Source organism: Chiloscyllium plagiosum, unplaced genomic scaffold, assembly GCF_037043375.1.
Source record: "Chiloscyllium plagiosum isolate Xiang-an unplaced genomic scaffold, Cpla_swu_hap1 HiC_scaffold_5, whole genome shotgun sequence".
In the NCBI taxonomy this organism is placed as follows: Eukaryota; Metazoa; Chordata; class Chondrichthyes; order Orectolobiformes; family Hemiscylliidae; genus Chiloscyllium; species Chiloscyllium plagiosum.
In genome coordinates, this window is record NW_028270143.1 from 115,762,262 (window position 1) to 115,784,862 (window position 22,601).

Here is a 22,601-nt window from a genome sequence, read left to right on the forward strand (position 1 = left end):
TCCCAAATTGTCTCGATGCCTTCTATGCTCGCTTTGAGCAGAATTTCGGCGGAGAGGTAACATCTATTCCAAAAAGTCCTGACGAACTTATTCCAACAGTCACTGCATCAGAGGTCAGATCAGTTTTCCTTCATGTGAATCCAAAGAAAGCGATGGGACCAGACGGAATACCAGGCCGTGCACTCAGAGCACATGCAGATCAACTGGCAGAGGTCTTCTCGGATATCTTCAAACACTCCCTGCAGTAGGCTACTGTCTCTGCCTGTTTCAAGAGGGCCAACATCATCCCTGTGCCGAAGAACACTCATGCAGCATGTCTCAATGACTACCGTCCAGTGGCTCTAACTTTGGTGGCCATGAAGTGCTTTGAAAGGCTGGCCATGGCATTAAAGAACCCCAGCCTCCCCACTACTCTTGACCCACTCCAATTTGCTTATTGGACCAACAGATCCACGTCAGATGCCATATCACTCTTCCCTAGAACATCTTGACAGCAAGAACAGCTACATAAGAATCGTGGTCATTGACTACAGTTCAGCCTTCAACACTACTATCCCCTGGAGACTGATCATTAAACTTAGTGATCTCGGACTAAGCCCCACTCTCTGCAACTGGATCCTCAGTTTCCTGACCAACAGGCCACAATCAATGAAGACTGAGGACAATATTTCATCCTCAGTAACACTCAACACTGGACCCCCCCCAGGGGTGCATACTCAGCCCCCTACTGTACTCACTGTATACCCATGACTGTGTTGCCATATACCAGACTAATGCCATTTACAAGTTCGCTGATGATACCACCATAGTCAGTCGAATCTCAGATGGTGATAAAACAGGCTACAGACAGAAGGTGGAAGACCTGGAAAAATGGTGCACTGACAACAACCTCGCTCTCAATGCTAACAAAACCAAGGAATTCATTATTGACTTTTGGCGGGATGTTACTCATGCCCCCCCGACACATTAACAGCACAGAGGTGGAACGAGTGGAGAGTGTCAAACTCCTGGGTGTGGTCATCCACAACAAGCTTTCTTGGACTCTTCATGTGGACGCACTGATTACAAAGGCCCAACAATGTTTCTTCTTTCTCAGGCAGCTGAGGAAATTTGGCATGATGGCAAATACCATTGCCAACTTTTATAGGTGTGCCATCAAGAACATTCTGTCTGGATGTATCACTACTGTACCATTCAAGATCGGAGACAGTTACAGAGAGTGGTGAACTCGGCCCACAATCACAATCACAAAGGCTAACCTCCCTTGTATAGAATCCTTCTACTAGGTCCGCTGTCAAGGAAAGGCCGCCAGCATTCTCAAAGATCCATCTCACCCTGGCAATGTTTATCTATAACCTCCACCATCGGGTAGAAGGTACAGAAGCCTGAACACATGCACCAGCAGGTTTTGAAACAGTTTCTACCCTACTGTTGTTTGAATACTGAATGGACTCACAAACTCTTAACATTCGCCTGCATCTGTGTTTTTGTTTTTGCCGCTGTTTACCTATTATTTACTTATCTAAGCTACTTAACTCTGTGATCTGCCTGTATTGCTTGCAAGACAAAGCTTTTCGCTGTGCCTCGGTACGTGACAATAAATTCAATTCAATTCAGTACCCTGTACAACTGCAACATGACCTCCCAACTCCTATACTCAATGCACTGACCTATAAATGCAAGCATACCAACGCCATAATCACTATCCTATCTACCTGCGACTCCACTTTCAAGGAACGAGCTGCCAGATGAAGTGGTAGAGATAAGTTTCAAAAAACACAATATTTAAAAGACATTTGGACAGGTACATGGATAGGAAAGGGAGAAAGGGATATAGGCCAATGCAGTCAAATGGGATTGGTTCAGTTTAGGAAACCTGGTTGGCATGGACTAGTTGCACTGAAGGACTGCGATTTTCACAACCCTCAGATAATGATAAAGTTAAAAATCACACAACACCAGGTTATAGTCCAACAGGTTTAATTGGAAGCACACTAGCTTTCAGAGCGACGCTCCTTCATCAGGTGATAGTGGAGGGCTCGATCGTAACACTGAATTTATAGCAAAAATTTACAGTGTGATGTAACTGAAATTATGCATTGAAAAATTGATTGTCTGTTAAGCCTTTCATCTGTTAAAATACAGTGATAGTTTCACTTCTTTCATGTGTAAATCACAAAACCTTTTTTTAAAAAGTTGCATTCTCGGGTTAGCTCTTAACAATGGTGATAGCTAGACAATATGTTGAAGGTGTTAGTCCCCTGTGTTCTCTGTCTATGCCATGATGTTTAGATTGATTCTAATCTAAAAAGTGAGATAACGGAGTTTTATATAAATTCATGCAGTTTTTGAGCTCAGAGTTCTACATGAATGCATGCAGTTTTTGAGCAAAGTACAAATTCACCCCACTCTGCAAGTACAAATTCACCCCACAAAATATATGTGTGCATGTGGGTCTTTGTCTGTGTGTGTGTGTCTGTCTGGGGGTGGGGGTTGTGAGTGTGAGAAAGTGTGTGTGTGTGTGTGTATGTGTGTGTGTAGTGAGTGCAGAGTGTCTTAAGTCTGTGAGGGGGTGCATGTGTGAGTGTGGGAGTGTATATGTCTATACACGTGGGAACACCTCCCACCTTGTACATGGCAGGTACTCATGTGACTCAGCCAACATTGTCTATCTTATATGTTGCAGGCAAGCTTGCCTGGAGGCATGGTACATTGGGGAAACCGAGCAAAGGCTACGACAACGGATGAATGGGCACTGCACAACAATCAACAGACAGGAGGGTTCCCTCCCAGTTGGGGAACATCTCAGTGGTCCAGGACATTCAGCTTCGGACCTTCAGTTGACCATCCTCCAAGGTGGACTTCGGGACAGGCAGCAGAGAAAAGTGGCCGAGCAGAGGCTGATAGCTAAGTTCGGTACCCATCGGGAGGGCCTCAACCGGCACCTTGGGTTCATGTCACATTATAGGTGATCACCATTGCACTACACACACACACACACACAGATATTCCTACACACACACACACACTCTCACATACACACGGACACTGGTACACACAGGTGCGCACACAGACACCCACACACACCCTTATAGACACACACGCTCCCACACTCACACATGCACCCCCTCACAGACTTAAGACACTCTGCACTCACTACACACACACACACACTTTCTCACACTCACAACCCCCACCCCAGACAGACAGACAAAGACCCACATGCACACATATATTTTGTGGGGTGAATTTGTATTTGCAGAGTTACATTGTACTTTGCTCAAAAACTGCATGCATTCATGTAAAACTCTGCTATCTCACTTTTTAGATTAGAATCAATCTAAACATCATGGCATAGACAGAGAACACAGGGGGCTAACACCTTCAACATATTGTCTAGCTCAAAGTTTGTGAGAAGATTTGTAGCTCGGGTGCTCGTTGTTGTGGTTCTGTTCGCCGAGCTGGGAATTTGTGTTGCAGACGTTTCGTCCCCTGTCTAGGTGACATCCTCAGTGCTTGGGAGCCCCCTGTGATGCGCTTCTGTGATCTTTCCTCCAGCATTTGTAGTGGTTTGAATCTGCCGCTTTCAGTTGTCAGTTCCAGCTGTCCATTGCAGTGGTCGGTATATTGGGACCAGGTCGATGTGCTTATTGATTGAATCTGTGGATGAATGCCATGCCTCTAGGAATTCCCTGGCTGTTCTCTGTTTGGCTTGTCCTATAATAGTAGTGTGGTCCCAGTCGAATTCATGTTGCTTGTCATCTGCGTGTGTGGCTACTAAGGATAGCCACAAAGGTATACAGGAAAGCCACACACACAAACCAAGTCCTGAACTACGAAAGCAACCACCCCAAAACACACAAAAGAAGTTGCATCAAGACACTATTCAAAAGGGCCACAACACACTGCAGTACACCAGAACTGCAAAAAGAGGAAGAAGAACACCTATACAATGTATTTGCCAAAAACGGATACCCGCGCAATTTCATCAACAGATGCCGAAGGGAAAGACAAAGGAACGAGGACATGCTGTAACCCAAAAGACTAGCCACACTACCATACATCATGAGCATTTCCGAACTGACAGCCAGACTACTGCGACCACTAGGACTCATAACAGCATGCAAACCAACAGCCACTCTCAGACAACAACTCATCAGAACGAAGGACCCGATACCCAGCATGAGCAAAACCAATGTAGTGTACAAAATCCCATACAAGGACTGCACAAAACACTACATAGGACAAACAGGGAGACAGCTAACGATCCACATCCATGAACACCAACTAGCCACGAAACGACACGACCAGCTATCCTTAGTAGCCACACACGCAGATGACAAACAACATAAATTCGATTGGGACAACACTACTATTATAGGACAAGCCAAACAGAGAACAGCCAGGGAATTCCTAGAGGCAGGCACTCATCCACAGATTCAATCAATAAGCACATCAACCTGGACCCAAAAAACCGAACATTGCAACGGACAGCTGGAACTGACAACCGGAAGGGGCAGATTCACACCACTACAAATGCCAGAGGAAAGATCACTGAAGCGCGTCACAGAGGCTCCCAAGCACTGAGGATGTCACCTAGACAGGGGACGAAACGTCTGCAACACAAATTCCCAGCTCGGCGAACAGAACCACAACATTGTCTAGCTATCACCATTGTTCACAGCTAACTTGAGAATGCAACTTTAAAAAAAAGGTTTTGTGATTTACACATGAAAGAAGTGAAACTATCATTGTATTCTAACAGATGAAAGGTTTAACAGACAATCAGTTTTTCAATGTATAATTTCAGTTACATCACACTGTAAATTTTTGCTATAAATTCTGAGTTACTAGTAGTTTGTTCATATTGTACAAGAGTTGAATAACATGCACATGTGCTTTTGCTGACAAATGATAAATAAAACTTTTGCCATACAGGTGCTATGCAATGAATATTTCTGACATGAGACAATCTTACCGCCTCCCCTATCAGCACTGCCATTACTGACTCCACAACCATCACAATTCTGTCAGTGTGGGGCAGGGTGGGGGCATGATTCGCCTTTCTAAAATCCAGCAAATCAAATTTATCTCAATTAAACTTCATCTGCCGCTCGTTGACCCATTGAGCCATCTGATCAAGATTGCCTTGTACTCTGAGGTAACCTTATTCACTGTGCACTATCCGTCCAATTTTAGTGTCATCTGCAAATATACCTAATCATACCTCCAATGTTCACATCCAAATTACTTATATAAATGACAAAAAGCGGCGGACCCAGCACTGATCCTTGTGGCACACCACTGGTCACAGCCCTCCAGTCTGAAAAGCAACCCTCCACCACCACCCTCTGTCTTCTACTTTGGAGCCAGTTCAGTACCAAATGGCTAGTTCTCCCAGTATTCCATGTGATCTAACCTTGCTAACCATGAGAAACATGGTTGAATGCCTTACTGAAGTCCATATAGATCACGTCCACTGCTCTGCTCTCATCAATCCTCTTCATTACTTCTTCAAAAAAATGCTTAAGTCAGTGAGACAGTTGATCAAGATCCCTTTGTAATCTTAGATAACCTTTTTCACAGAGGACTGGACCATCAATTTTGATGTCATCTGTAAACATACTAACCATGCCTCCTAAATTCTCATGGGGAGAAAGTGAGGTCTGCAGATGCTGGAGATCAGAGCTGAAAATGTGTTGCTGGAAAAGCGCAGCAGGTCAGGCAGCATCCAGGGAACAGGAGAATCGACATTTCGGGCATAAGCCCGAAGAAGGGCTTATGCCCGAAATGTCGATTCTCCTGTTCCCTGGATGCTGCCTGACCTGCTGCGCTTTTCCAGCAACACATTTTCAGCTCCTAAATTCTCATCCAAATTATTATATAAATGACAAACAACAGTGGACCCAGCACCAGTCCCTGTGGAACACTGCTGGTCACAAGCCTCCAGTCCATAAAACAGCCCTCTACCATCACCCTCTGCCTCTTATCGTCAAACTAATTTTGTATCCAATGTTCCTTTACTTCTTCCTAGTTCATCATCATCATCATTATTATTGGCAGTTCCTTACAGATGAGGATGACTCTCTTCCACTCTCAGGCCGAGTCCATAGGTGACTGTACAGCCTGATGCGGTCCCCATGGACTCTGCCACACTTGGGTCAAAGGCGAGAAGCGGTGGGTGGGGTGTTGGTGTGGCAGTGCACTCCTTTAGCCCGGTTGCGCTTTTTCTTGATGGCAAGTCTCGAGGTGCTCGACACCATCCAGGATGCTCCTTTTCACTTTGTCCTGTTTTGGGCCGTGATTCCCAGGCGTCTGTAGGAATGCTGCACTTCGCCAGTGAGGCCTTGTGGGTGTCACTGAAGCTGTTCCTTTTGTCCTCCTGGGGCTTGCCTGCTGTTTTGGAGCTGGGAGTACAGTGCCTGCTTGGGAAGTTTCGTGTCAGTCATGTCGATTGCTGGAGATCAAAGGTGGTCAGTGCCTCAATACTGGGGATGTTGGCCTGGCTGAGGAAATTGGCCTTTGTGCGTCTATTTCCGAGCGGATTTGCAGGATCTTGTGCAGGCAGCTTTGCTGGTACAGTTCCAGCATCTTAAGATATCTGGTGCAGACAGTTCAGTTCTCAGAGACATATAGGAGGGTAGGAACCACCACAGCTCTACTCCATTAACTTGGTGGCTCTAGCTACTCATGAGGTTGAATAAGAGAATTTGAAATCTAGGGAGCCATTTAATCATGAGATGACTTTTCATCCGCAGGTTGTTCCTTCAGCAAGTCCACTTCTGTAATGTCATATGCCTAAGTCCCTGCTTCACCTCATTTGTAGAGGAGACCCTCATTCAAGCCTTTGTTAGCTCTAAAGTTGGCTGTTCCAATGTATTCCTGGCCTGCTTCCCACTTTGAACCCTCTGTAAATATGAGATCATCTAAAATTCTTAATTCTACCTCATATCAACTCTTTCAACTATCTCTCCTGTACTCATTGACCTACACTGATTCTTGATTTAGCAGCTCTTCGGTTTTAAAATTCTCATCTTTTTTTTCAAATTCCTCATAGGCCTTGCCACTCCTTAAACATTTTTCAGTTGTAGCAATGATATGAAATATGTATTCTCCTCCAAATCTGACCTCTTGCCCAGCCTTGATTTTGGTCAGTCTACATGTTACTACATTTAAAGTGCTACATAAATGCAAGCTGGTCTTGTTAAATTTTGCTTTTTTTCCCCTATCTCTTACTTATAGCAATAGTCCCCTTGACTTTTTATTCTTGTCAATTTCTCTATTATTTCAATGTAGAGGTAAATTAAAGATTTGTTATCCTTGCCATTTCAACATTACCTGAGTTTATCTTATTCATCCCTATTTGGCCCCATCTCTATCATACTTGAATTTTTAATTATGCATCAATAGAACACTGGAATATTTAGTTTTCATATTGGATTTTTTCTATTTCATATTTTTCCTGCTATTGTCGTCTTTATAATCTATTTCCCAAGGCTGTTCTTTCCTTCATTGCAAAATGAACATCTTTAAAACTGTAATTTTTTTAAAAAAGGTTATGACTTAACTGGCTTTCTCTACCTCACACGCCACCATAGCAACCTTTCTGCACATGCAATTGCTTCTCCAAGTAAATTTGTTCGATTTTGAGGGGGCTGGTGGGGCTGCTGGGAGCTAGAGGAAATTTTTTTTCTTAAATTGTTAATGTCCACGATTGACGACACTCAATTCATTGTGCTATTTTGCGCTCTCTTGACTAATGAGTGTAATCTACCAGCGTTGTTTCACATGGGTGAAATACAGAACCTTCAGGAGGAACGACTCCGGATCCACCGGGTTTGTAAATCCAGACCAGATTCTACAACGAGCCTGTTGGCTAATGGTTGGTTTGAAGGTCTCCTCACTTGAGTTGCTGGCTGGTATCGCTCCACGGGGTCATCGTAGTTGTTCTTGCAGGGAAATCTTTGCTAAGCAAATAGGTCGAGTCCATACACAGACAAAAAAAACACACACCTCTCACAACCACCCTTTGAATTGAAGACAGTTGCTACATTTCTTGGCTGGGGTTGGGGGGGGGGGGGGGGGAGAGAAGAGGAGGTTGCTTTCTTTTGTTTCTACTGGGTGTTTATGAGAGTGGGGCGGGGGGAGACACCAGGAGGAGGAGGAGGAGGAGGATGTGGTGTTGACAAAACTCTTTGGGTTGAAGGTACTAATTGCTGCAGGACTGTGAGTGACAGAAGGTACAGGAGGAGGAGGACGGGGAAGAGGGGGAGTTGTTCTCTGGCTCTTTCCAAGATGGCCACCAATGATGGAGTAATGTAATAACTTTACATCGCGTTTGTTTGTTTTTTTAGTTTTTGGAAAGGCTCCTTTGACTCCTGGAAGAGGAATTCGAGTGGGGAAATATACAAGGACCTTCGCAACCCCGTTTGATTTTGGAAGGGGGGGGGAAAGCAGCTGTGTATATAGTATGCCTGTATATTTCTCAGAGAAACCTTTGGATTAGGACTTCAACCGTGCGTTGGATTTCCCCCCCTCTCCCTATCTTTCCCTCCCCTCATAACTTGTGAGAGGATTTGGGAGGAGGATTCGCAGACACACCACCTCAAGAAAATCTCTTGATTTACATTAGACAGACATTCTCTCACCTCTCTGCTGCTCTTTCTCTTCCTGTTTCCCCCTTCTCTTCATTTCCTCTTTTTTTTTGAAATTTCTTCTTGTGTCTGTCGCGAAGTTTCTTTTTTTTAGAGGGGGTGACGGAAACTAACGTCGAAAAGAAAAGAAGCCTCGAAGTATTTTTCTCCCCCCTTCTCCACCCCTATTTAGTGGAGGATTTTTCTTTTTTTAAAAAAGGGAAAGGAATAAAAGTGTCTTTCGAGAGCGACAGGGAAGAGGAAACAACAACAAAAGGCTCGACGCTTGAGGCGGCTTTTCTTTTTCAATATATTATATAATTTTTTTGGGACGTGGCAAGAGAAGAAGGTTTTCTTTTAAGGGAAGAGAAGCGGGGCAAAGAAAAAAAAACAAAATCCATCGAAGACTCTGGATAAATTTCTTGTGGCAGTCGATTTCTGAGCTGAGGAAGACAAACTTATTTACTGTTTTTAAAATATACACCAGCCGAGGCCACGACAGCAACAAAAAAAAATAGCTTCTCGACAGGGGAAATCCAAGTTCGTCTGATTATAATTTACACCCTTTTTTTTTAAAGAAAAATTCTCAACGAATTTAAAAAAGCAACCGTTTACCCCGATGACAGTTGAGGTCATGAGCACAAAAACTCCGCTGTTCTAGGATTTAAAAGGTGAGTTTCTCCTTTTTTTAATTTTAGAAGTTTCAGTTTTTTTTTGTGTGTGTTGTAATATAAATGTACACATTAAATTGACGAGGTGGTTGCGTGGCTCCAGCTCCTTTCAGGCCATTGGGGAGAGGAGGAGGAGGGGGGTCGGGCGCCATTGTGTAACTTGCTCAGTCATGGTTTGCAAAAGGAGGACGGATCAGTTTTGGATATAAACATACGCTTTCTATATCTTTATCTTTTAAAGACCAACTTAAAAATTAGCTTGCAACAACTTAAATGCATCGCTCTTGTGTTGATGCGTGCCACTTTTTCTTGCAGTTTTGTTTTTAAACACCATTTTGTTGACGAGAACAGGGTAGTTAAGGGGGGGGGGGGGGGGGTGGAGCTGATGGGGGAAGGGAACGGTAGGGGAAAAAAAATACACTTTTTTTTCCGACCAGTCCCGAGACAAAGCCTGAAAGCTGCTCTCGGGAAACTGTCAAACTCAATTTTTTTTCGAGCTACAACTTTTTATCCTCAATTGAGTGAGGTGTGGGGTTATTGATCTTGCTGTAGGTTTGCTAGATGGGATTCTGATGAATGGGAAAGCAGTCAGATATTGAATATGTCTAAACTCGCAGTAAAACTGCCAAGTCGAGGTTGAACCTCCTAGTCACGGGTTTCCTTGTTTGTTTTTATATGACAGTATTTCCAATCCAACTTTTTTTTCCTCTTTAAAACTGTTAACTGCCATTACTTTTCGACACAATAAGTTCGGTAGTGAAATGCACATACCAGTTACACAGGTTTCTTTTTGAGGGCCGTATTTGTTTTGCAAATTTGTTTTGACAATTAAGAACTTGAAAAAGCACGTTTTTTGTCCACTGATATTGATGGCGTCAGCAAATTTCCCGAAGGTAGCTTTTTTTCTTTCCCCTTTCTACTAACTTGAATTAAACAGGCTTTCAGCAAATTGTTGTATGTCAAAATGGTAGGACTTAATTTTCCAGCTGAAGAGATCAAAATTATCCTAAAGTGCATATTGTTGTTAAATATGACTAACAGATCTTTTGCTCTGGTTAAATTGCCAATGCTTCAAAAGTAGATGAAATAAAACTTGAATGATGTGGCAAAGACTGATGTCACCTTTTGAATTGTACTACCTTTGTATGCTATTTAATATTATAATTTGTTTAAATTATGAAAGGCCTTACTGACCAGGCACACTACTGCAACTAGCCTTTACACTGTCCTATATTATGTTAGAGTATAGATTTGTAGTAATTTTGAAATCTTTTCATTCAACATTTTTAGTTGTACATTATACAATGTGTTTAATATACATTAAAAATTTGATAATTTACGAGTGCAATAATAACAACATGGTACATTAACCAAATAAGCACAAAACTGTTGTTTTCCGATGTTGAAACTAAAGTAAATCATCAATTTTGTACTCTGTATGAGTTGTATGCTATGGTTTAATGACTATCACAAGACTAAAACAGTGACATTTGTTCAAGTAAGTAAATACTGTACATACAATATTGTCTGACCAATAGGGAAAGAGACTTTTTTTAACTGAACAGCTGTAATGCATAAGATTGTGCTTCTGGAATAGGAAATGTTCTGTGGTACATAGGTTATGTTTTGTGACGAGAGAGAGAGATACTGGCATGCAGATTCCATAATCTGACATAACCTTCACTCTATGAACAGGAAAGCAACCCTATTTTAATGCATTCAGAAAAACGTGAGGTGCAGTACCAGGTGTAGCTGATATTCGGGTGCTAACCTGGTGAAGCTACATCATGGGACAATGTAGAAATTAAATAGCAGCATACCATAGAGTTAAATGATCCTGTCACAATTAGATCAGATTAAAGCTGTGTAGTAGATATCAAGTTGATGCTGGTGGGCCCCTAATGCAAGGAGAATGATCCCAATTAGTGATGATGGTGCTGAGCAATTGAATGCAGAAGACCGGTTTGAAGTGTTTGCAGCCATTTTCAGCCAGTAGTGAATGACTTCCTCAGGAAAGCAAGTCGGTCAGTTTGTTTCATTCCATGCGATGTCAATAAATGACTGAAGGCCCTCGATACAGCCTGGATCCTGACAACATTCTGCTGTGTTGTTGAATATATCTATTCCAAAATTAGCTAAATCTTTAAACAGGACTGTGTATCAGTACTTTTACAATAATAGCAAAAGCCTGACAAAGTTGAAAATTGAGGAGAAAGTGAGGTCTGCAGATGCTGGAGATCAAAGTTGAAACTTTATTGCTGGAACAGCACAGCAGGTCAGGCAGCATCCAGGGAACAGGAGATTCGACGTTTCGGGCACAGGCCCTTCTTCGGGAATCATTCCTGAAGAAGGGCCCGTGCCCGAAACGTCGAATCTCCTGTTCCCTGGATGCTGCCTGACCTGCTGTGCTGTTCCAGCAATAAAGTTTCAAAGTTGAAAATTGCCCAGGTGTGACCTGTGCGCAGAAAGTAGGATTAGTCCATTCTGGCCATTTGGCAGCCTATCAGTCTACTCTCAATTGTCAGTAAAGTGGTAAAATGATATGTTGACATTGGCATTCACTTACCACTAATTTGCTCACTGGTGTTGAATTTGCGTTCATCTTGGACTCTTTAGCTTAATATTTCATTACACCCTTGGTCCAAACATAAACTGGGGTGAGGACGCTTATAGTTGAGGTAAGGTCAAGGCAACATTTGACCAAGTGATCTCAAGGAGATCTAGCATAATGTTGTTGAAGCCTTTTGGGATGGGGTGTAGGAATGGCTGTCTACTGCTGGAATTATAACTAACAAGATGGTTGTAGTTGGAGATCAATCATCTTAGCGACAGGACACTGTTCAAGGCTTAAATATCTTCAGTTGCTGCATCAATTATCTGTCTAACTTTGCAAGGTTAGTAGTGGGATGTTTACTGCTGATTTGTAGTGTTCAATAGTATTCGCAGTTCCTCAGGTAGTTTAAGCAATTCGAATGTAGTAAGACTTGGACAGGATTTACCTTTGGTTTACAAGAGGTAAGTGCTGCAGATGCTGAAGATTAGAGTCCAGATTAGAGTGGTGCTGGAAAAACACAGCAGGTCAGGCAACATCCGAGGAGCAGGAAAATTGACATTTTGGGCAATAGCCCTTCATCGGGAATCGGGTGGAGAGGCTCCCAGCCTCATCCATGATGAAGGGCCTTTGCCCGAAACGTTGATTTTTCTGCTTCTCGGATGCTGCCTGACCTGCTGTGCTTTTCCAGCACCACTCTAATCATGGACTACTTCCAACACAGTCATAGAGATGTACAGCATGGAAACAGACCCTTCGGTCTAACCCGTCCATGCCGACCAAATAACCCACCCCAATCTAGTCCAACCTGCCAGCACCTGGCCCATATCCCTCCAAACCCTTCCTATTCATATACCCATCCAAATGCCTCTTAAATGTGCAATTGTACCAGCCTCCACCACTTCCTCTGGCAGCTCATTCCATACACGTACCACAAGAGAATCGACCTCCTGGATTGACTAGGTCACATGGACAATTTGCATTATCGATTCCTATTTATAATCGAGGTACAACTAAAAGTAATGGCAACAACAATAGTGTGGTATTGAGGGGATACTGCACAATTATTGATGTCAATATCCTACCTGTCTGCTCAGCTATATACAAAAATGTCTTGTCTTGACTTTTTATTGTAGAAGAGCAGGGAAGTTATCCGTGTCATGACTGCTATATATCCCTTAAATTAATAGGACAAAACAAATCTGATAATCTTATCCCTTTACTATTTGTGGGAGTTTGCTTTACGTATATTGGCTCCCATGTTTCCTACATATTCCAAGGAGCATTTTGTTAACTTTTGAAACGTTTTATGGTGGAAAGTATGACAAAAATGCACATCCATCTTGTATGGTATGGAGCCATAGTCTGCAAAGGATCATAGGCATCCTCTTTCTTTAGAGGGAGACAATTTCATAGAAGTTGAGGGTGACCACTCGTCAAGCATGAGGCACAGTGAGGAAGCAAGCCTTCATGAATTTCCACAGCCAGTGGAAGGATTGAACCTGCATTGTTGCCTTTATTCTATCCCACAGTCTAGACGTTTTAGTAATTGAGCTAACTGCAGCTGTCATTACTTCATTGGCTTTGGTTTCTTAATGCAGTTTGTTTTAAAACTATTGGAGTTTTCTGAGATAAAATGACTTTTTTTGTCTGCTTGTTTTGTTACTCATTGTTTTGGGTCACCAAATGACTTCAATCAAGATTATAATTTTCAGCTTAAAACATCATGTGACTGAAGAATGTAAAAACACCATTGACTTGGTTTTCATGGATATTTTCACAATGTGAGGCAATGGTTCGATGCATTTTTTGAATTCATTCATCTCATTTCAATTAATCAAATATGTTAACATATCACTTCTGCAGTTAATGCTGTAGCAAGTTCAGCTCAGTAATCATGACCAGTTTGGTTAATGTAAGTTTTCTTGAAGGCTTTGAGAGAAAAAATGTGCATAGTTGAAATAAATCTGTAAAATAGCATCCAGAATTCATGTTGGTATACTTGAGAAAGCTAGCACAAAACGCTTTCTACTTGCCCCTTTCTGCATGGAATTTTTGTTTTCTGACTGTACTGAGAGTTTGCTTTTTATTTCTTATATAGACTTTTTCTAGTTTGCTTTTCTAGATACTAAATTAGTGACAAAAGCTGCCAATATAATCTATTTTTTTATTGTGACATAAGTGTATAAGTGGTTCTACTTCTATGTCAAACAAGTTGCTAAAGTCTTTAACAAAGCAAAACAACATTGGCAAACTAAAGTTAAACTATGTAAAATATTAAGATTTGACATATTGGTTGGAGGCAGAAAGCTAGGAGTGAATTGCAGAGCTGAGTCCATGGGCAGGAGGAATGCAATGATCTGAGGTTTGTGAGATTGAAGGAAGTTATAGAGATAGATGTGTGGCTGTGAAGAAGTTTAAAATACAAGGATCCGAATTAAGTTGCTGGTTCTTCAGGTCAGTGTCTTTTATAGAATTTTATCTTCTGAAGTGGGGCTAGTGCTGTTTCCATCAGCCTATGAACTGAAACTGATAAGTGGGAAAGGGTACCGTGTAACTAAGAATTTGAGCCGTTACAACTGTCTTCTCTGAATTTGAGTAACTGTGCATTCACATTAAGCTACCAGATATGTTGATGAACAAGGTGGTCATAATGAAGCAAAAGAGATCTCAAATAATTACTAGTATGATTGGACAGGAGTGTGCTGAGACATTTTCCCTTTACTAACTGTGAGAGAACCTCGTCTAAATCTTCACTTCAATATCCACACACTTCAAAAGCAGAATAATTCCTGATGCAACTAATTATGGACATGACAGCAGTGATACTGAGAAGAACTGGTTTGGCCAGATGGTTCCTAACTGAAATACTTTTTATATCAGGGTAAAAACATGACATTAATGGATCTATCAGTCGTGTTTTGTTGAAGCTAATTTTTAAGTCATTGGCTAGTTATTATATAAAAATCCTTATTTCTTTATTTGTACTATGATGAACTCTATCAGATCTTGTTTTTTTCTTTTTGCAGTGCCACAGGAATCTACTGCATATGATTTTTTTACTGAAGCACCTTCCTATACTGTATACTCTAAATTCATGGGATTCCTGGTCATAAAGCAACAAGCCATTCGCTAAATCATGCAGGTGCAGATGTTCAGAAATTACAATTGAGTATTGCAGATATGTGGAGAAAGTGAGGTCTGCAGATGCTGGAGACCAGGGCTGGAAATGTGTTGCTGGAAAAGCGCAGCAGGCCAGGCAGCATCCAGGGAACAGGAGAATCGACGTTTTGGCCATAAGCCCTTCTTCAGGAATCCTGATTCCTGAAGAAGGGCTTATGCCCGAAACGTCGATTCTCCTGTTCCCTGGATGCTGCCTGGCCTGCTGCGCTTTTCCAGCAACACATATTGCAGATATGTGCGTACTTGGTGTTGTATAGAATCGTAGAAAACTTACTGTACAAAATGAAAGTATTCAACTTCTAACATCTACTGGCTGGGGGAAGGTGTGGCATTGTTGGTCAAGGGCAGTATTGCACTTGCAGAAAAGATGTTAGGGGACTCGTCAACTGAGGTAGTATGGGCTGAGGTTAGAAACAGGAAAGGAGAGGTCACCCTGTTGGGAGTTTTTTTACAGACCTCCGAATAGTTCCAGAGATATAGAGGAAAGGATAGCAAAGATGATTCTTGATAGGAGTAGTTGTCAAGGAGAGAGACAGGGTAGATGTCGTGGGGGACTTCAACTTTCCAAATATTGACTGAGATCACTATAGTACGAGTACTATAGATGGGTCAGTTTTTGTCCAGTGTGTGCAGGAGGGCTTCCTGACACAGTATGTAGACAGGCCAACAAGGGGTGAAGCCACATTAGATTTGGTACTGTGTAATGAGCCTAGCCAGGTGTTAGACTTGGAAGTAGGTGAGCACTTTTGGTGATAGCGATCACAATTTTGTTATGTTCCCTTTAGTGATAGAAAGGGATAGGTGTAAACCACTGGGCAAGAGGTACAGCTGGGGAAAAGGCAATTATGGGACGATCAGGCAAGATTTAGGAAGCATAGGATGGGGAAAGAAACTGCAGGGGATAGGCACATTAGAAATATGGAGCTTATTCAAGGAAAAGCTTCTGAGTGTCCTAGATAAATATGTACCTGGCAGGGAGGAAGCTCTGGAGCACGGGAGCCATGGTTTACAAAGGAAGTGGAATCTCTGGTCAAGAGGAAGAAGAAGGCTTATGTTAGGATGAGATGTGAAGGCTCAGTTAGGGTGCTTGAGGATTACAAGGTAGCCAGGAAAGACCTAAAGAGAGAGCTCAGAAGAGCCAGGAGGAGACATGAGAAGTTGTTGGCGGATAGGATCAGGGTAAACCCTAAGGCTTTCTATAGGTATTTAAGGAATAAAAGAACGACAAGAGTAAGATTGGGGCCAATCAAGGATAGTAGTGGGAAGTTGTGTGTGGAGTCAGAGGAGATAGGGGAAGCACTAAATATTTTTCAACCGTATTCACTCTAGAAAACGACAATGTTGTCAAGGAGAATACTGAGATACAGGCTACTAGACTAGATGGGATTGAGATTCACAAGGAAGAGGTATTAGAAATCCTGCAGAGTGTGAAAATAGATAAGTCCCCTGGGCTGGATGGGATTTATCCTAGGATCCTCTGGGTAGCCAGGGAGGAGATTGCCGAGCCTCTGACATTGATCTTTAAATCATCGTTGTCTACAGGAATAGTGCCAGAAGACTGGAGGATAGCAAATGTGGTTCCCTTGTTCAAGAAGGGGAGTAGAGACAACCTTGGTAATTATAAAGTTAAAAATCACACAACACCAGGTTATAGTCCAACAGGTTTAATTGGAAGCACACTAGCTTTCGGAGCGACGCTCCTTCATCAGGTGATTGTGGAGGGCTCGATCGTAACACAGAATTTATAGCAAAAATTTGCAGTGTGATGTAACTGAAATTATACATTGAAGCATTGATTGCCTGTTAACCTTTCATCTGTTAGAATTATAGACCTGTGAGCCTTACTTCAGTTGGTAAAGTGTTGGAAAAGGTTATAAGAGATAGGATTTATAATCCTCTAGAAAAGAATAATTTGATTAGGGATAGTCAGCACGGTTTTGTGAAGGGTAGGTCCTGCCTCAAAACCTTATTGAGTTCTTTTGAGAAGGTGACCAAGCAGGTAGATGAGAGTAAACTGGTTGATGTGGTGTATATGGATTTCAGCAAGGTGTTCGATAAGGTTCCCCACAGTTGGCTATTGTACAAAATGCGGAGGAATAGGATTGTGGGCGATATAGCAGTTTGGATCAGTAATTGGCTTGCTGAAAGAAGATAGAGGCTGATGGTTGATGGGAAATGTTCATCCTGGAGTCCAGTTACTAGTGATCTACCGCAAGGGTCAGTGTTGGGTCCACTGCTGTTTGTCATTTTTATAAACGACCTGGATGAGGGTGGAGAAGGGTGGGTTAGTAAATTTGCAGATGACACTAAGGTCAGTGGAGTTGTGGATAGTGCCGAAGGATGTTGTAGGTTACAGAGAGACCTAAGCTGCGGAGCTGGGTTGAGAATTGGCAAATGGAGTTTAATGCGGACAAGTGTGAGGTGATTCACTTTGGTTGGAGTAACCGGAATGCAAAGTACCGGGCTAATGGTAAGATTCTTGGTAGTGTAGATGAGCAGAGAGATCTCTGTGTCCAGGTACACAGATCCTTGAAAGTTGCCATCCAGATTGACAAGGTTGTTAAGGAGGCATACAGTGTCTTGGCCTTTATTAATAGGGGGATTGAATTCCAGAACCATGAGATTATGCTACAGCTGTACAAAACTCTGGTGCGGCCACAGTTGGAGTATTGTGTACAGTTCTGGTCACCACATTTTTAGAAGAATGTGGAAGCTTTGGAAAGGGTGCAGAGGAGATTTACTAGGATGTTGCCTGATATGGAGGGAAGGTCTTAGGAGGAAAGGCTGAGGGAATTGAGGCTGTTTTCGTTGGAGAGAAGAAGGTTGAGAGGTGACTTAATAGAGACATATAAGATAATCAGAGGGTTAGATAGGGTGGACAGGGAGAGCCTTTTTTCAAGTATGGTGACGGCGAGCACGCGGGGCATAGCTTTAAATTGAGGGGTGATAGATAGTGGACAGATGTCGGAAGTAGTTTCTTTACTCAGTAGTAAGGGTATGGAATGCTTTGCCTGCGACGGTAGTAGATTTGCTAACTTTAAGTGCATTTAAGTCGTCATTGGACAAACATATGGACGTACATGGAATAGTGTAAGTTAGATGGGCTTCAGATTGGTATGACAGGTCAGCGCAACATCGAGGGCCGAAGGGCCTGTACTGTGCTGTAATGTTCTATGTTCTAGTAGTACTTGGTAACCTTTTCCATTACAGCACTGCTAACGTAGGTTTATTTCAAATAAGTTGAGGGTTTCTACCTCCACCACCAAACTGGGCAGCAAATTCTGGACACTCACCCCTGTCTGGATGTCGGAGATCTATATGCACAGAAAATGACTGTTCAGCCAGTTGAGTCTGCACCATTAAAAGTCAACACCTGATTGTGTAATCCTATTTTTCAGCATTTGGCCCATAGCCTTATTCCTTTGCATTACAAGTGCACACCTAAATATTTGTGTTATGAGGGCTTCTGTCAGTGGTAGTCTTACAGACAGTGAGTTCCAAATTCCTGTTATACGCTAGTGGAAAAAGTTTCCTCTCAACTCATCTAAACCTTTTACAAATCAAATTAAATCTGTGCCTTCTGATAGTTAATCTCTTTAGATGAAACAGGTCTTATGTGTCTATCCTATCCAAATTATTCTTTATTTTGTACATCTCAATTAAGTCACCCTTCTTCTTCTGTTCGAAGGATACACAAAGATGTTTTCCTATCTTTCAGCATACAAGCAGTTTTCAAGTCCTGGCAATATTCTTATAAAACTCCTCTACTTTCTCAAGCAATTGTATCTTTGTAATGTCATGAACCAGAACTGTATGCAAACCTCCAATTGTGGCCGAACCAGTGTCTTGTATAGTTCCAGTATTAAATCATTGCTGTCGTATTTGATACCTTGGCCAATGAAGGGAAGCATCCAATGTGCTACCTTGACTACCATATCTACCTGTAAAGCTGCCTTCAAGAACTTGTGGACACGTGCTCAAAGGCCTCTTGCAGCTTCTGTCTCTCTCAATACCCTCATGTTTATTGTGTATTCCCTAAATTTGTTTGACTTTCCAAAATACATAACCTCCCATTTGTCAGGGTTAAATTTCATTTGCCACTCACTCAGCAATCCATTGATAACTTTCTGCAGTCAAGAGTCGTCCTCTTCGTTGTCAAATATCTGCCTTTCTTTCTGTTTGTCAGCACAAATTTCCCAATCGAGCCTCCCACACTAAAGTCTAATCTGTTGATATACAGCACATTCGAATTAAGGGTCCCAAATCTGAGCCACATGGAACACCACTAGAAACTGCTTTCCATTCGCACAAACACCTGTCGATCATTGTCCATTATTCCCTGTCACTGACTCAATTTTTGATCCAACCCATCCCATTCCCTTATATTCCATAGACTTTAAGCTTTCTTGTCAGACTGCCGTGTGGGTTTTTCTCACATGCCTTGCTAAAATCCATGTAGATAACATCTACTGCACCAACCTCTTGTACATTCCTCAAAAAATTAAATTAAATTAGGAAGACTTAATTTTCCCTTAACAAAACCATGCTGATTATCCCTGAATAATCCATTCATTTCCAAGTAACAAATCATGGGTACTGCTGGCATTGTGCAGCATCGGTGAGCATCCCTTCTTCTGACCTTCGATGGTGGGAGGTGGCTGGGAAGGTTGGGCCTGGGAGACAGCCTTGAGGAACTCCTATAGAGCAGGCAAATGGGACTGGATTAATTTAGGACATCTGGTCAACATGGATAAGCTGAACTGAAGGGTCTGTTTCCGTCCTGTACATCTATATGACTCTTAAATAATTCCATTTCTGGTATTTGGCCCAACACAATGGTCAAACCAACTGACTTATAATCCAGGCCACATAATGGTCACCTGTAACGTGCTGTTATTGGCTTGGTATTAGCAGACTGGTATGGGAAGACTTCATCAAGTTGGTTATTTTTCTTGGAGTTTTTTTCCTGAAATGGAAGGGGTAAAAAAAGCATGTATAGATTTAAAGGATGAGTTGTAAAGCAGTAGTTTGTTTTTGAGGTGAAAAATATGTTGATCATTTGCTTGCACATTGGCCTGGGTTGTGAAGTGATCTGTGTGGTTGGCTGCTTGAGGGTGCTCCCACGAGGAGGTTGAGCAATTCATCAACTTCACCAACACATTCCACCCTGACCTTAAATTTACCTGGACCATCTCTGACACCTCCCTCCCCTTCCTGGACCTCTCCATCTCCATCAGTGACGACCGACTTGACACTGACATCTTCTACAAACCCACTGACTCCCACAGCTACCTGGATTACACCTCTTCCCACCCTACCTCTTGCAAAAATGCCATCCCGTATTCCCAATTCCTCAGCCTCTGCCGTATCTGCTCTGAGGAGGAGCGGTTCCACCATAGAACACACCAGATGGCCTCCTTCTTTAGAGACCGCAATTTCCCTTCCCACGTGGTTAAAGATGCCCTCCAACGCATCTCATCCACATCCCGCACCTCCGCCCTCAGACCCAACCCCTCCAACTGCAACAAGGACAGAACGCCCCTGGTGCTCACCTTCCAGCCTACCAACCTTCGCATAAACCAAATCATCCGCCGATATTTCCGCCACCTCCAAACAGACCCCACCACCAGGGATATATTTCCCTCCCCACCCCTCTCCGCCTTCCGCAAAGACCGTTCCCTCCGTGACTACCTGGTCAGGTCCACGCCCCCCTACGACCCACCCTCCCATCCTGGCACTTTCCCCTGCCACCGCAGGAACTGTAAAACCTGCGCCCACACCACCTCCCTCACCTCTATCCAAGGCCCCAAAGGAGCTTTCCACATCCATCAAAGTTTTACCTGCACATCCACTAATATCATCTATTGTATCCGTTGCTCCCGATGCGGTCTCCTCTACATTGGGGAGACTGAGCGCCTCCTAGCAGAGCGCTTTAGGGAACATCTCCGAGACACCCGCACCAATCAACCAAATCGCCCAGTGGCTCAACATTTCAACTCCCCCTCCCACTCTGCTGAGGATATGGAGGTGCTGGGCCGCCTCCACCGCCGCTCCCTCACCACCAGACGCCTGGAGGAAGAACGCCTCATCTTCCGCCTCGGAACACTTCAACCCCAGGGCATCAATGTGGATTTCAACAGTTTCCTCATTTCCCCTTCCCCCACCTCATCCTAGCTTCTAACCTCCAGCAACTCGATCCCCTGACCTGTCCGGACTTGTCCGACCTGCCCAGCTCCTTTTCCACCTATCCACTCCTTCCTCTCCTCCCTGACCTATCACCTTCATCTCCTTCCCCACTGACCTATTGTACTCTATGCCACTCTCTCCCCACCCCCACCCTCCTCTAGCTTATCTCTCCACGCTTCAGGCTCTCTGCCTTTATTCCTGATGAAGGGCTTTTGCCCGAAACGTCGATTTTGCCTATCCTCGGATGCTGCCTGAATTGCTGTGCTCTTCCAGCACCACTGATCCAGAATGAGGAAATGCTTGTTTACTTGAGGAAATGTTATCCCCTTTGCTGCTCTGTGAATTTGATTCCCCTCCCAAGAAACACCTGGTGCATTTCAATTGATCTTGGGGTTTACTATTTCTTACAGCCATTTTTTTCAAACAATATAGGTAACGATTTACTTGACTATCACTTGAGGGCTCTTAAAGGTTGTGAAAAATTTTTGCTTATAGAATGCTTTGGCAAATCTATAATTTGCTAAGGGTGTATTTAAGGAATGTTACTGTGTTGGAACAGTTAGTGGTAGTTTGTGTGGTTTTTAAGCATTTTGATAGTTAAGTCAATTCCTTTTATATTTTCTGTATTTTAACTGTGGTGTAAAAAGAGAAGTGTCTTTCTTAGTGTTAAATTGTATCTTTAACCCAATGCCTTGCACCTATCTTTTAAAATAAGAGAAGTTAGGGTCTAGGCTACCTTTTTAATGTTTTGAGTGAGTTAGGTCTGGTCCATAACAAACTGGGGGCCTTTGTTGGGATCAGAATCTCTTACTCCAGGTTGGGTTTAGAATAATTGGAATTGGAGGCAGAGAGTAGTGCGTGTTGGTGTTTTGTTTTCCATTTCATGTGTTGCATTCTTGGTTTAAATAGCATGTGCCTGTGTATTAACAGCTCTTTCAGTCACTAAGTGTTTCCTGGGGGTGGAAGAAGTCACTTCAGGAGTTTTACAGAAAGTGAGAAAGGCAAATCTTTTTGAATTGACAGATAAGTTGGAGTTGGTGTTGTCTGTGTGAAAACAGGAGGTAATTTCAACAATAGCTTGCCGTTTACGATTGTAAGAAATGTCAGTGGAATCATTGGACATGGGTAAAATTCAATTGCAAAAGAAGCAGCTTGAACATGAAAAGGAAGTGATATAGTTTGAATTATGATTGAAAGCAGAAGACAATCAAAGTGGAGAGCTCTAGAAGAGGAAAAATAAAAGAATACCCTTGGCAGAACAAAAAGGAAAGGAAGGCCCTAGGTGAACAAAGGGAGAAAGAGAGAGCTTTTGAACTTGGTTGGAACTGAAAGTTCAAAGTTTACTTAAAATGCTGGAGGTTGAAATAAAAGGTAGGA

The 22,601-nt window shown here is 42.7% G+C and overlaps 2 protein-coding genes across 2 annotated transcripts in view; one reads left to right on the forward strand and one right to left on the reverse strand.

Moving 5' to 3' along the window:
* The window catches only part of LOC148150013 (uncharacterized), a 142,102-nt gene that overhangs the window by 36,112 nt on the left and 83,389 nt on the right, over window positions 1-22,601 (reverse strand). Inside the window, exon 3 of the mRNA XM_087987767.1 lies at window positions 8,649-8,763. Coding sequence (XP_087843893.1) covers window positions 8,649-8,763 — 115 coding nt within the window. The remainder of the gene's footprint in view (window positions 1-8,648; window positions 8,764-22,601) is intronic.
* Window positions 8,221-22,601, forward strand: part of kmt2ca (lysine (K)-specific methyltransferase 2Ca) — a 403,624-nt gene continuing 389,243 nt past the window's right edge. Inside the window, exon 1 of the mRNA XM_087987768.1 lies at window positions 8,221-9,304. The gene's annotated coding sequence lies outside the window, so the exon portion shown is untranslated. The remainder of the gene's footprint in view (window positions 9,305-22,601) is intronic.